The 13,536-nt window shown below is 43.7% G+C and overlaps 1 protein-coding gene and 1 non-coding gene across 7 annotated transcripts in view; one reads left to right on the plus strand and one right to left on the minus strand.

Annotated features, from left to right (window-relative positions):
- The first annotated feature begins 272 nt into the window (after positions 1 to 272).
- LOC112923210 (U6 spliceosomal RNA) lies at positions 273 to 379 on the plus strand. Its single transcript, XR_003235638.1, has one exon. It is a non-coding gene; the product is annotated as a U6 spliceosomal RNA (small nuclear RNA).
- Positions 380 to 4,663: 4,284 nt separating this feature from the next.
- Positions 4,664 to 13,536, minus strand: part of FAXC (failed axon connections homolog, metaxin like GST domain containing) — an 89,131-nt gene continuing 80,258 nt past the window's right edge. For 4 of the 6 annotated variants that reach the window (XM_072737919.1, XM_026002913.2, XM_072737938.1 and 1 more), the window contains one exon: positions 4,664 to 13,265. In XM_072737919.1, the coding sequence (XP_072594020.1) occupies positions 12,976 to 13,265 (290 nt within the window). In that variant the 3' untranslated portion in view covers positions 4,664 to 12,975. The remainder of the gene's footprint in view (positions 13,266 to 13,536) is intronic. The other 2 variants (XR_011997214.1, XR_011997213.1) reach the window with 2 other exon arrangements.

Here is a 13,536-nt window from a genome sequence, read left to right on the forward strand (position 1 = left end):
GTAAATAGAAAGGGAGGAAAAAATGCCAATATTTTTTTTTTATATACAACAGCATCATTCCTTCAGTGGTGGAATGACAGGTAAAACAAGGTGACAAAATCCATAGTTTGGTAGCTCTGGAGTTTGGTGTGTGGAGATGGGAAGGGCAGTGGTGGGAAATATGGCAAGTGAGGGAGGCGGGTTCAGGTCCCGGAAGGCCTCATGTGCCTGTACTTTATCCTGAAAGCTACAGAAACAACATGGACAGTTTTCCCTTTATGAGTCGCTTGGCAGTGCTCGCCTCGGCAACACATATACTAAAATTGGAACAACACAGAGAAGATTAGCATGGCCCCTGCGCAAGGATGACATGCAAATTCTTGAATAGCTTGGCAGCAAGGTGGAGGCTGGGTTTGAGGGAGGCGGACCAGAAGGAAGGAACCTAGACAGAAGGCAGCAGCCCCACAAGCTCAGGCTGAGCTGAGGAGATGAATTCCAAGGAATTCAGGAAGCAGAACCCCCAGGACTGGGTGACTCTGGGGTTCTTGCTGAGACACTAAGAGGCTCGGGAACCCTGACAAACAGCAGACGGAGGGAGGATGTGGATTAGCAGTGACATCTGGACGTGTGGAGACATCCACAGGCAGCATCCCACGGGCATATGGATATGTGGGTCTGGAGACGGGGAGCATGGTGTGGGGTTAGAGACGGAGAAGTGTGCAGCAACTGCTTACAGATGGTGGCCAGCAATGCATGTCATGAGCTCCTCCGGGCAGCAGGCAGTAGAAACCCGAAGAACCCTGCCACCTAGGGGGGTTGTCTCCTTCTTTTTCTGTTATTTCCCCAGGAATTCCCTCTCTAAGGAGGGCCAAGGTGAATGCCAGTGTGTGGGGCCAATGGCCATGACCACCAGAAGGGAAGCACATGAACCAGGGATAACCCACAACTCAGATTCCCCCCCCACCCCCAGCACAGAACCAGCGTCTGTCTGAACATGGATCCAAGACCTGGTGACAGGCTTTGTGTGCATTCTGTAAGAAGACAAACCCCATGGCTGCCTGAGAATAACTCAGAAGTTAATTAAGTCAAGTCATTTCTGCTTCCACACAAGCACCCTCCGTCCTTACAGCCTTCTCCTCAAAAGGTTGTGTGGTCCAATGTCACAACCACTAGAATGGTGTAGGGCTAGCGGTGCACAAAATGGGGTCAAACCTAGGTCTTTAAACCCCAGCTCTGCTGTTCACTTGGCGGGGACCCGGGACAAGTCAGTTAGCCTCTCTTTACCTCAGTTTCCTCATCTGTGAACCAGACATGGTGATGATGGTGATGATGCCGAGGAAGGTGGTGGTGGTGGTAGTGGTGATGCTAATCATGGTGGTGGCAGTGGCACCAATGATAGTCCCTTTCTCGCCGGGCCTTTGTAAAGGTTAAATGAATTAAGGGGTGCGGGTTGCCAAGAACACAGGGCATGGCACAGACTAAGCGATACGTAAATGTTAGCTCTTAGTGGCTGATCTGGTCACGAAATTCCTCCTTCCAACACGATCAAAATCAAGAAAGCAGGAGGTGGAATCGGTGTTGATAGGAAAGTGGTATTCAACCATGGGGAAGGACGAAAGGAGGTTGAACTGGAAGGTACCTTGAAGATCAACCTGCAAGACCCCCTGTTTCGCATGTGAGGACACAGGTGACAGGGGCAGGGAGTTACTGAGACAGTACCCTACTGGCAGGGCAACATTATACAAATGCAGGGAGCTAAAGATGTGGCTCAGGTCACGATCCCGGAGTCCTAGGATCGAGTCCCGCATCAGGCTCCTGGCAGAGAGCCTGTTTTTCCCTCTTCCTATGTCTCTACCTCTCTCTGTAGGTCTCTCATGAATAAATAAAATCTCTAAAAACTAAATAAATGCTAAGATGCTAACCTAGGGGGTTGTCTCCTTCTTTTTCTGTTTTTTTTCCCCAGGAAATAACCTCCAGCCCATTTGCTTCCACAACCCCTTCCAGGGCTGCAGCTTCACTTTCCCCCCCTTCCCAAGCTCCAGTCCCACATCTCCTGCTGCTTGCTCATCTTTGGTGTGGCTAAACCCAACCACCACTTTCCCCCAGACCAGCGCTTCTTCACATCCCGTCTCCCAGCATTACCCCCACACCTTGGTCCTCTCCTTCCCCACACCCGGGAGTCAGCATTTCCTTGTGCATGTGCTCCACGTTCCACGCCTGGCATCTCGCCCTTCCGGTTCCCACAGCACCCCTGCCCCACTTCTGGTCTCTAACTTCACTCGGGGGCCACCGAGATGCAGCCCAGCTGCTCTGTGGCCACCTCTCCTCGGACATCCAGGACCCACATCCAGGCTGTCATCACACAAGTCTTATTTAAATACTCTTTCCTTGCATAAGTCCTCATTCCTTACCCTCAGAGGGATGACTTCCAAACAGACCGGCCTAGTCTCCTTCCCCTCTTACCCCCCTCTTACCAGGGAATCTGGACTCTGACATCCCGGAGCAGTCCAAAATTTCCACTGCTAGCCCATGAATGCCCCAGCTGGCCGCAGGGAGGTCTGTGAGGGTGCAGAAGGAAGCAGCAGGGCCCAGGAAAGGGGTCTGGGGCTGCTCCCTGCCCCCTGTAGCCCTCCCCTCAACTCTCCTCCTCCCTTTCAAGGCTGCCTGTGGTGTTGTTTTCATCAGGGTTGACCTGATACATGTTGAGCACCTGTTACCCAGTGTGCTCGCCCAGGCCAAACACACTTCCCCGAGTGGGTGAGCCTCCAACCTAACAGGCCCTCACCTGGAGATGACCCCCTCCGTCTTCACAATGGGCGCACCACCACGAAAATACACCAGGTAGCTCTTGGGCACACAGGGCACCAACACAGCCATTGCCGTGAGGGAGGGAGCTGGTCCTCTTTCCTTTGTTTTCCAGTTTCCTCTCATCCACGGGATTAACTACTTTCACCTCAGTAGGCTTTAAAAGAAAAGTCTGGTGCTAATGGGAACCAGCCCAGCTGGGAAGTGTTTAATGGGTGCTGACAGTGGCATCATGTGCAAACAAAATAGGCCGCCCCTGGGAGAGCCAGGACACCACCTGCTCTGCCTCTTCTCTGAAAGGAAAGAAGGACAAAAATATGAAAAATCAAGTCGTGGAATATTCAGTACAACTGGCAGGAAGACATTCCTTCTGAGAGAGCGCAGCACGTTGGAAAGGCGAACACCCCCCTTCCTTCTGATGCCTCGGAAAGCGAAGAGGGCAAGCTTCCCTAAGGGGACCAGGCTTGAACCCAGGACCTCCCCACAAGTTCTGGAAGGGTCCGGAGCTAACTTAAATGGAAGTAGATATAGCTTTGTCCCAAAGCACTTTCAATTATGGGCCTGTGTTAATAAGCAGGGTTGACTAGTTGGGATTTATAAGTCAGCAGAGGAAAGCGGGTCTAAAAACCAAATTATGATCTCTAGAATGTGGGATTACAGTATCCTCTCAATTCCTACTTAATAGATATTCCCATGGTTGGGGAAATTTAGGATTTTGAATGTTACCTTATTGCAATTTGCTGTAAATGCTAAGATGCTAGGGCCACCTGGGTGGCTCAGTAGTTGAGCGTCTGCCTTTGGCTCAGGTCACGATCCCGCAGTCCTAGGATTGAGTCCCACATCAGGCTCCTGGCAGAGAACCTGTTTTTCCCTCTTCCTATGTTTCTACCTCTCTCTGTAGGTCTCTCATGAATAAATAAAATCTCTTTAAAAAAATAAATAAATGCTAAGATGCTAACGTATGAATAATAATTGGTCAAATTTCTAGATTTAGGATTTCAAACATCCTAAATGTCTCTATGGGTCTTGACATGCCCTTAGGCCCCGCTGTCTTTTGCCATTCATTGCCAGGCGTGTCTGGGTAGAACACTTAGTGACAGGATTTGTATTTCTAAAGCCCTCACTGCAAATCTATGACTTGAGCACATCTTAGCCACTTTACACTAATCTACCTTCCCAAGGCTCCTTCCTCATCTACAAAATGGGAGTCATACTTCATTGAAGAGGTACAAAAACTAATTTAGACACTATCAATAGAAAAGGAAATTGCTCTGTCATCAGGCCTAGTACCCACCGTGAAGGTCTTAACATGTGTCCCGCTTCCACCCTCTCCTTTTCTTCTCTCTACTAGTGGGTATCACTCCCCAAAAGCTCTGAGGGGCACACTGGGCAAGAACTAAGGGCAGGAGGGGCACCTGGGTTGCTCAGTAGGTTAAGTGTCTGCCTTCGACTTGGGGTCATGATCCCAGGATACTGGGATCGAGCCCCTCACCAGGTTCCCTATTCAGCCAGGGGTCTGCTTCTCCCTCTCCTCTCAGTCACTCTCTCCGTCTCTTTCTCTCAGATAAGTAAATAAAATCTTAAAAAGGAACTAAAGGCAGGAGAGGGGAGGATAACATATTCAAAGACCTGTTTTTCTACTTAAAAAACATTCGTTTGAAATTCTTATCTAAAAGTTACATGGCTAAAAAATTCATTACCTATGTTTTAATTATACAAGAGCCTTACAAGGAAAAGATCTTCCCAAGCATCTAAGAGACCACCACTTAGCAGTATGTTAGATGCAAAAATTTCAGATTTTCCTCCTGAGGGTAACATTTAAAACATTCAAATTTGCAAAAAGAGAAGCAAATGGGAATAAAGACATTCACAGCAAAGCTATTTCATAACCACTAGTTATCATTTACACATCAAATACATACAGCATTGAGACCAAATGTACAGAATTTCCACATTTATATACAGTAATCAACATAGTGCACAATTCAAATCTATCTTACAATCAAGTGTACAAGTTTAAATATGGCTTTATAAACTACTAACAATAACTGTGCTAAAGTAACTCATAGGTCCAGAAATGAACACTGGAATGCCACCTCCACACGGAGGCCCTTTGTTCAGCAAGACGCTATTCCTTGTGTTTGCAAAACAGATGGTTCAGGTAAATGCTTCCAGGCCGGCTATGTCCACCCATCAGCCCCCAAGCAGTTGAAATGTGGGTTCAAATTATACCAACATCAGTCCTTCCTATCTCAGACATCTGAAAATAAATCTGTGCATCTTCCACACATTTGCAGACATGGGGTTACAAACGAACAGAAGAAAGATATATAATCAGTGAGATGATGGTTACCAGGAATTAGCAAAACATGCTTTTCAGATTGGTACTGGAATTCTCAAGTAATACAGCCCATATTTGCATTGTTTTTTTTCCCCTCCTTTCTTATTTTGCTTAAATCCATGGACTGTGAAATCTTTCAGAAATTTCCAAAACATTCCAGATCAAGTGGTCCCAAAAAACAGGATCAAAAATAGCTCTTGTAAAGGGATATCTATGTATTCACTATTCTCTTCCCCAACTAAAAATGTCCATTTTAAGTAAAAATAAATACACGCAGGCATACATTCCTTGACCTACGATCATGCGCCCATGCCTATTTTACATATCACTTTGCTGCAAATGTTACATACACATTCTTTAATCAATTGTAGCCTTCTAGGTGCTACCCCTAAATACACCTTGCCCCGTTCCCTAAACTCTTATTGAGTGCAGGAGAATATGAAAATTTCTATGTTTGCCATGGTTTTTCATGTACGTATCAGTACAGCAGTGTGAGCAGTGTGTGTGTGTGTTTATAAATAAATATGCTAACGAGCATGCTCAGAAAGTTTTACTGTGGAGTGAATGAGCACAAAGGTTTGGAGACCCCTGCCTAAATACCGATGATTTGGGCTGTCTCCATTTAAAGGACATCAACGAAACAAATATACATTACTGTGTACATTTTATACTTATAAAATGGAAACCATATGCCACAAACCCTTTTGAGAAACTAGAAGGAAGTTCCAGAATCAAAGGAACTGGGTGGGGTCCAACACTCTGCTCTTACCTGCTCCCCTACTTCCTTGGCTTTAGGTGGGACAACCCTGGAGCACGAGCATATAAATTAAGACAAAGATCAATGTTCCTCCAAAGCTTCCTTCACTGGTCTTCTGTATATCCACAAACAACCCTTCCCTACAAACTGCATTTGTTTTTGATGTATAAACCTGGATTTTGTATTGTGTTACTAACACCACCACTGAGACAACTTTTGACGTGCCGGACACATCTCTAACACGGCCATACCATGTGGCTGCCTGAAGCCACCACATCCATTGCCCTTTTCTCCTCTCCTCCCACTCCATGAAATCCTCATACCATTAACTGAAGGATTCAGACCCTCATCTTCCCAACCATCACCACCGTCTGAGCTGTCAGACACTCTGCAGGATGCACATCTCTGGGGAAAACACATGTTTACAATAAGCATGATCCCATGAGACTGATTACTTGAGGTAATCATTTTGACAGGAGTAACACAAACATGTCGCCCCTACTGAAGCAGAGATTCCTCAAAAATTTGAGCACTGTGTTTAATCTTATTGCTGCAAAAGAATTCAGATTCAATTTGTTTAAAGTAAAAATACAATCATTTGGACATGGTTTGTGTTTGAATAAGCCAAATGTGATCTCTTACTGGAGAGAAGAAAATATGACACAACACTTCTAATTCTGAACAACTGCTAAAAAAAGTCCACAGATCTGTTTCGTTTTGTGACTTTTAAGAGGAGGGAGGTGGCAAATATCCAAAGCATTGCATTTCTCTTTCCTAGCCCTCCACTTAATTGTATTCCTTCTGCTTTTGAGCCACAGCTAATTAACATGACAATTTAGGAGCTGAATCCTATTATTTTTAAAGACATAAGTAACTTTTAAAAATACTAAAGAAAGGAAAAGTTTTAAATATTATTGATAAATGAGTTGCTCTATTCCAAAGCCACAAAGTAAAAAAAAAAGAAAAGAAAAAGATGTTTGCTGTGGTGGGGGCAGGGTGTAAATTATTCATATTTAATAAAATTAGCCATTATCATAAATACATATTGCTCTACAATTAGTGGATTGCTTCAAAATATTTAAAGCTACTAATAGGGACAACAATTTTCAAAAATCCAAGAAGGCCATCAAGTTCATTGCTGATGTTATTTAATTGTGTACAGAACACTAAAGTCTCTACCAATCTTTTATTCTAGGTAACTTGTTTCTCCTACTAAAATGATCATGAGTGTTGGTGCTGGATAGACCACATTCATAAGTTAGTTTATTATTGCAATGGGCCCCTTTATTTATCTAAAGGTTTTACAACTTGGAGCAATAATCTTGAATTTCGAGCATCCCACTTTGTCATAATCTAGCCAGCAATAAGTTTCAGAGGGCCTTGTTCTGGGGACAAGTCCCCTGCCTTGGCAAGAGCCAGAATGCCCGAGGGGGTCACACTGTCAGCCCCAAGAGAGCTGAGTCACTTTCCTTTAAGCTATTTTTCAGTTTCCTCTGTAACCATCTCTAAAGACCAGGTCAATATGTTACTCATCCCAGTTATCTTATCGTAAAGGTTAAGGAATCTTAAATAATATCTTCCGGATATTCTTTAAAGTCAGGGACTAAAAACTCAAGTTTCTGGTAAGGAATTCAAATGACGAAAACATTCATGATGTGTTTGCATTTACTCTGAGCACTAGCAAGAGTACTCTAGGAAAGAGGGACCTCCTGCCCCATCCACTAAGGGGAACCTTTCAAACTTCACCTAGTTTCATCCAGACCACCGGAAGCAAGTGAAAGAAGGTCAAACACTCCACAATCATATATAATTGATGGCAGGGTCTATTAAAGATGGGTTGCCAGAGTTCAGCATTCAGACTTGGAAGTATTTGTGATCGAATGTACCTTCATCGGTTCTTGTTCAACTTAAACAGCACTGCACATAACGGAAAGCAAAGGATCTTGGATCATAGTCAGGAGCAATAAAAATAACTTCACCCTGTAAAAAAAAAAAAAAAAGAAGACGACAAAGACGACGACAATAAAGAAAAACCTGAGTAGTTACCTATCAACAAAGGCACCATCCTTTTATTGAAAATACACTCAACAATTATCCTATGAATGAATTCATGAATAAATGGATGGATGAGTAAAGGAAAATGTGACTGTGCAGACCTTTTTCCTATAAGGAAAAATCCAGCCTCTTCTCTCCTACCTGAAGCCCCCAGCCAGTCACCCTACCCACGCAGAAGTGGTGGATTCAAGGGCTGAAGTGAAGCTCATCTGGCCCTGAATTGATTTTGATAAACTAACTTTTTGGATAGTTTAAAGACAACCGACGATGACAACAATAAAATCTTGTCAGTTTCAAAAGGTCGAATCTGTCAAGACAAAGACACTTTATCAATTAATGTTAGACTGCTCTTCTTCCTTCCTTCCCTGTCACTCAACACACACTCGACATGGACAATAAGAGATTGCTTTTGCACGCACATCCCAGACCAATTTTTCTCCTCTCTGAATACATCAAAGGCAAGAAAGAATGAACACTAACAACAGTAACTTTTAAAGACTTTCTAGTAGGCTTATTTGGCTAGGGTCTGTGAGACCCCTAAGGAATCCATGGATGATTTCAGGCCTCTAAAACTGAACTTATATGTAAAATTTTGCATATTTGCATATATGTATTTTTCTGGTAATAAGGTACAGGACTTTCATTAGATTGTCAGTGACAGCCCCAACACAAAAAATTCAAAACCACTACTTTTTAATGTATGGCCTGCTTTCTGGGCATACCTTTCCCCTGTAGCCATCATGGAAGGAAATGATGAGTGCTGTGTTTCTAGAGAAAGGAGAGATTATAATGGGCTGGGAAGTCTTGCAGAATGGATGAAGTTGGGCCTCAAGAGCTGGGCATGAGTTGGACCAGCAGACAGGAAGGGCAGGCATTTCAGAAGAGAGGCTAGCATAAGCAGAGACAGAAGAGAGGCTAACATAGGCAGAGGCATAAGCAAAGGCAGAGAGACACGAGGCCTATTTAGGCAGTGGCAAAGAGACCAACCCAGATGCACTGGATGGCTCACAATGGAGGAGCCCTAGGAGACACAACAGGAAATGAGATGAGAGAAGAGGTGAGAATACCATGCCCCAGGGAGTGGCCCTCATCCTGAGGCAATATGGCAGCCCCTCAGGGCCAAGGCTTTTTAAAAAAATTAATGGTGGTGGGTGGAATGGATCAGGGAAGCAACCAAGCATTTAAAAGAAGCTTTCAGAGAAGTCTGGGCAAAAAAGGATGCCCTAAAACAAGGATGTCATGTCTGTTCTGTTCACCTCTTTATCCAGCATGGGTCCTAGGGCCAGGCAGAGGGTAGGTAGATGTTCAGTAAATACATAATAAGTGAACATACAGGTATGGATTCTTTAAAGATAAATAACAAAGGATAAGGAGTCTTGGTGACTTGATGTCTTTCATAGAGTCTAGCAGTGTCTTGCACAGAGTAAATCCTAATGAAAGATCTCTTGAATTGGTCTGGATTGACCTGAATAGACATGGAGAACAAGAGTGGAAGACTCCAAGCACTCTTTAAGAGAGGCTGGGATGTTCTGGTTCCACAGGCATGGAGTGATTTCTCAGGGGACATGAGTTTTAAAAGGAAACCAAGTCAAAGTGGTATAATTGGCAAGAACCATCTAAAGCAAGGTCAAAGACTTCAGTTCAGGTCCTGCCCTCCAAATGAATGTGCATGTGACATAGAGCCAATAACCTCAGAGGCTCTCCTGTAAAGGGATTTCTACAACTAATCCATGGCCCCGCTATACATTGCTATGATTCTATACTTTCTCTCAAATAATCTAGGCAACACCCATGAAGCTAAAATCCCTAGCTCTTCCTTTCCTTGAACTCTTAACTATTTTAGGAAAAGATATCCTAATTTCTAACACCACAGTACACACAGGCAAGGTTCATTGGAGGGCCAGACTGCAATTGTGACTCAAGTCCAAGTTGTTCTAAGTCTATGATCAGTCACCTGGATGGCCTCCGTAGCATCACTGTTCACAATTCATTGTAACAACAAAATGGTAAACTCTGACAATATACTTTACCTCTGCATAAATTTATATTGCCCTTATATCTACTCTGCCATATGTAGATTAAAACACATTGTTGCTGCTCTTCGATCCTGATGAGTGGGGATAAGGGACAATGGGAGAGGGATGGAAGAGCAGAATTTATTTTTACAATGACAGGTAAAAAAGAAACAAACAAAAACAGGTGGCTAGTGGGTCTTCCGATCAACCAAAAAACATCTGTTAACATTAAAGATCACACTTCCTTAAGTTACTTTCCAATAAAAAAAGAAACACAAGTTGAACAAGTAAGCCAGATAACCAAAATATCCCCTAATTTCTTGTTATTTTTTCTTATAAGTAGCACCTGTTCACCATATTGGAGAACATTTCAAATCTGGGGAGCTTAAGAATGAAAGATAAAAATTAAAAAAATAAAAATAAAGCCATCCCATAAAGACTACCCAGGTCATCCACACCACAGCGATTCTCTCTTGGTCCTTTTGTTTCCATAACACACATGGAAGGTAAAACCTGGGTATATTCCAGGGTTCCAAATCAGGTTACACCTACAAAATGTTGTATAGTCAGTCATGAGCCATCAGGCTGGTACCCAAGACTCCAAGTGGTAATGTCCATTCAAGCCCCTGTGAGAGGTATCTAGACAGAATGACTTATTTTACAACTTCACAAAAAAACATTGGCTCTCCATGTACTTGCCCTCCAAGCTATGCACAATAAAAAAATATGTGACTCTACACAGGCATAACTTAATCATTCTTGAAGTGAAGATATAACACACCTGGTGCTATATAGTAAGAATAAATTGTTGGCAAAATTTCAAACACAACTCTTTCCAGCTAAGAGTGGGATCAGGGCAACTCGGTCTTTTTGCGGACAGGTCTATAGTCCATCTGTTTATTTCATTCACATTTTCAAGCCCAAAATTTCCCTAGTCAAAGTATCCCTAGTCACTCAGAACTACCACCAGCTGACCTTGGAACACACGTTAGAGACAGAGATGACCAATCCTCGCACACGACGCTGGAGATAAAACACGCTCATCCATTTGTATCTTCTCCACCACATTTTCATCAGGCACAAACAGTCTCCTCTGGAAGATGAATGGTTTTAATAAGATACTACCAATTGGGTTTCCTGTGCAACAAGAATTTCTAACTCAGGGCATCTCCACATTTCTTCCCAGTTACATATATCCCACACAGTTGCTTCAATGGTAAGCGGCCTCAGCAACTCTCCCCCTTTACCTCTTTGTGAATCCACCGCATTTTAGGGTTGTTTTTGCAAAAGCCATATTCAAAGAGAGTCTTTTTCAACCAAAGTATGTGAACTTCTCAGCACAAGTTGCTATCTTTTAAGCAGTGCGTCTTTGGCCCTACAATGAATAACCATTACCCAGTGAGTCCATTGTGATCGGAAGCAAAGCAGTTCTGTTTGCAGTAGTAAATCTTAACACCGACCCTCCTAGCCCAAATCCACGGCCATCACCCCAGCATCTTCACCCCATATTTCACTGGAAAATGTTTTAAGTCAACAAAAATAATGTCTTCAGAGATGCCTTGGTAAATAGAGTAACCCCAAGGATCCATGTGCTCTATGGGGAAGGAGAGGGAGCACAGGGAGACTATGGGAAATCCTTAAGAAATATTAAGATTTGTCCTCAGCATTGCCTTCCTCTCATGGGGCAATGGCTGAGAACACCAGAAAGGTTGCATTAGTAAAACTGCATAGAGTCTACACTGCACAAAGTGCTTTGATATCAGTAACAGGATCCTCTTCATACTTCATCTTTTCAATACTTCTTGCAAGGTTTGTTTTCAAAAAGACATTACATGTTGGTAAGCGACTGCTTAGAAAAATCAGTCAAATACCTTCCCCTTCACCTTTAAGAAACCTATCATATTCCTGAGCTTTATTCCCTTCAAATAAACCAAACACAGGCAACTTAACACTCGGGAGTCAACAAAGGACGACATTCCAGTGTGCGTTCAGGCAACAAAAGAAAGACTTCTGCAGGTCCACAGAATTGAAGACTGTGTGTAGCTGTTGATGATCTGTAAAAATATTTTTCAAGGCTCTTTCAACAAAAGATTTCGATTCAAGCAAGATCACAGGGAAGAACGATGACAGAGTCCTAGCTGTGCCTTTGCATGTTTCGTCTGCTCGGCTTTTGCGAGTTGACTGTGGCTGCTGTTGGCTGGATATGGAATTCCTCTGCCCTCGAATCTTCATACGTCGGAAGCACAACCAAGAATAAAATGTTGCGTTTATGTCACACCCCTTCCAAGAGGTTTAAAGCGCCGAATGTTACCACGTGAATCCTCACAACACCCCTGTGAGGTAGGTAGGTGGAGAGTATTGGTATCCCCACCTTACAGGTGGGGGAAATGAGGCACACAAGAATTAAGGGACTTGCCCGAAATCACACAGCTAGTCACTGGCAGGACAAAGAAAACTTATACTGGTTAGCACCTAACACAGTGCTTTGCACGTAGTAGGTGTTCACTGAATATCTATGGATTTTATTTGAATTATCTCAACATACAATATACACAAATAAAATACAAGCAGCCACCATAGAACATCTGTCTCCTACATTTCTCCTGGCGACTTGTCTCATGACTCTGAACCCAGGTGGATGCAGGATGTTCAAGACTCCATCTCACAGCTAAGCCCTCGGGTTGAAGAGGATCTACGTAAACACGATCCATAGACAACCTGCTCTGGCACCTGCTCTACCACAAAATGTTAGTTTTCTGATGAAAACAAAAATGGATTTCAGGAACCATGCTGACTTTTTTTTTTTTTTTTTTTTTGCCTGTTTGTTTTAAATGGAGCCATCTGAATGGTTCTGTGTTTTTGTTTTGTACAAAAAGAAATAAGGCTGCTATAGTCCAGTTAGCTTGTGAGAAGTGTGCCGAGCACGAAGATCTCCTCCCAGCTGAGATGGATTTCTACCCAGGATGTCGGGCCAACCCCAGGGAGTGGCAGCTCTAGCAGAAGAGGGTCAGCGAGGCTGAACATCACTTGCACTGTTCATGGTCTGTGTAGTCATCCATGTCCACGTCAGAATCAAAGAGCGAGTGTCCAGTGAAATCCGTATCTGGGGTTCTGGAAAAACTGTTCTCTGCTCCCTCATCTTCAAAGGTCTCTGTCCTTGAGTAAAAGCTGAAATCCAGGAGGGGCGTGTGGGTTTTGCTGCCCTCGCTGCTCTCCTCAGACTCATAGATGGTGTTGTCATCATCGTGGTGCCACTCGGGCCAGAATTTCCTCCTTATCCTCTCACAGTACATGGCAAGGTTGATCAGCTCACCTGCAGGGGAGAGGGGGGTGGCAGTAAGGAAAGCCAGGGTTAATTCTCAAAGGCAGCAGCTTAGCTTTATGGGGGAATTGGGAAGAATGTGGTGGGGGAGACATTAACAATGTTTTTCTCCACGGGGACTATCAAAGATTTAGATGTTCATGCACATAAGAAGAAAGGTGAGTGAGAAAAGTTAAATTTGTAAATGGGCTGAGTGAGATATAGGAGAGAGTCTTATGGTGATGATGGGGGGTGGGGGTAGAGTATCCACAATGGTAGCTAA

Source organism: Vulpes vulpes, chromosome 1 (genome assembly GCF_048418805.1).
Source record: "Vulpes vulpes isolate BD-2025 chromosome 1, VulVul3, whole genome shotgun sequence".
Classification (NCBI taxonomy): domain Eukaryota; kingdom Metazoa; phylum Chordata; class Mammalia; order Carnivora; family Canidae; genus Vulpes; species Vulpes vulpes.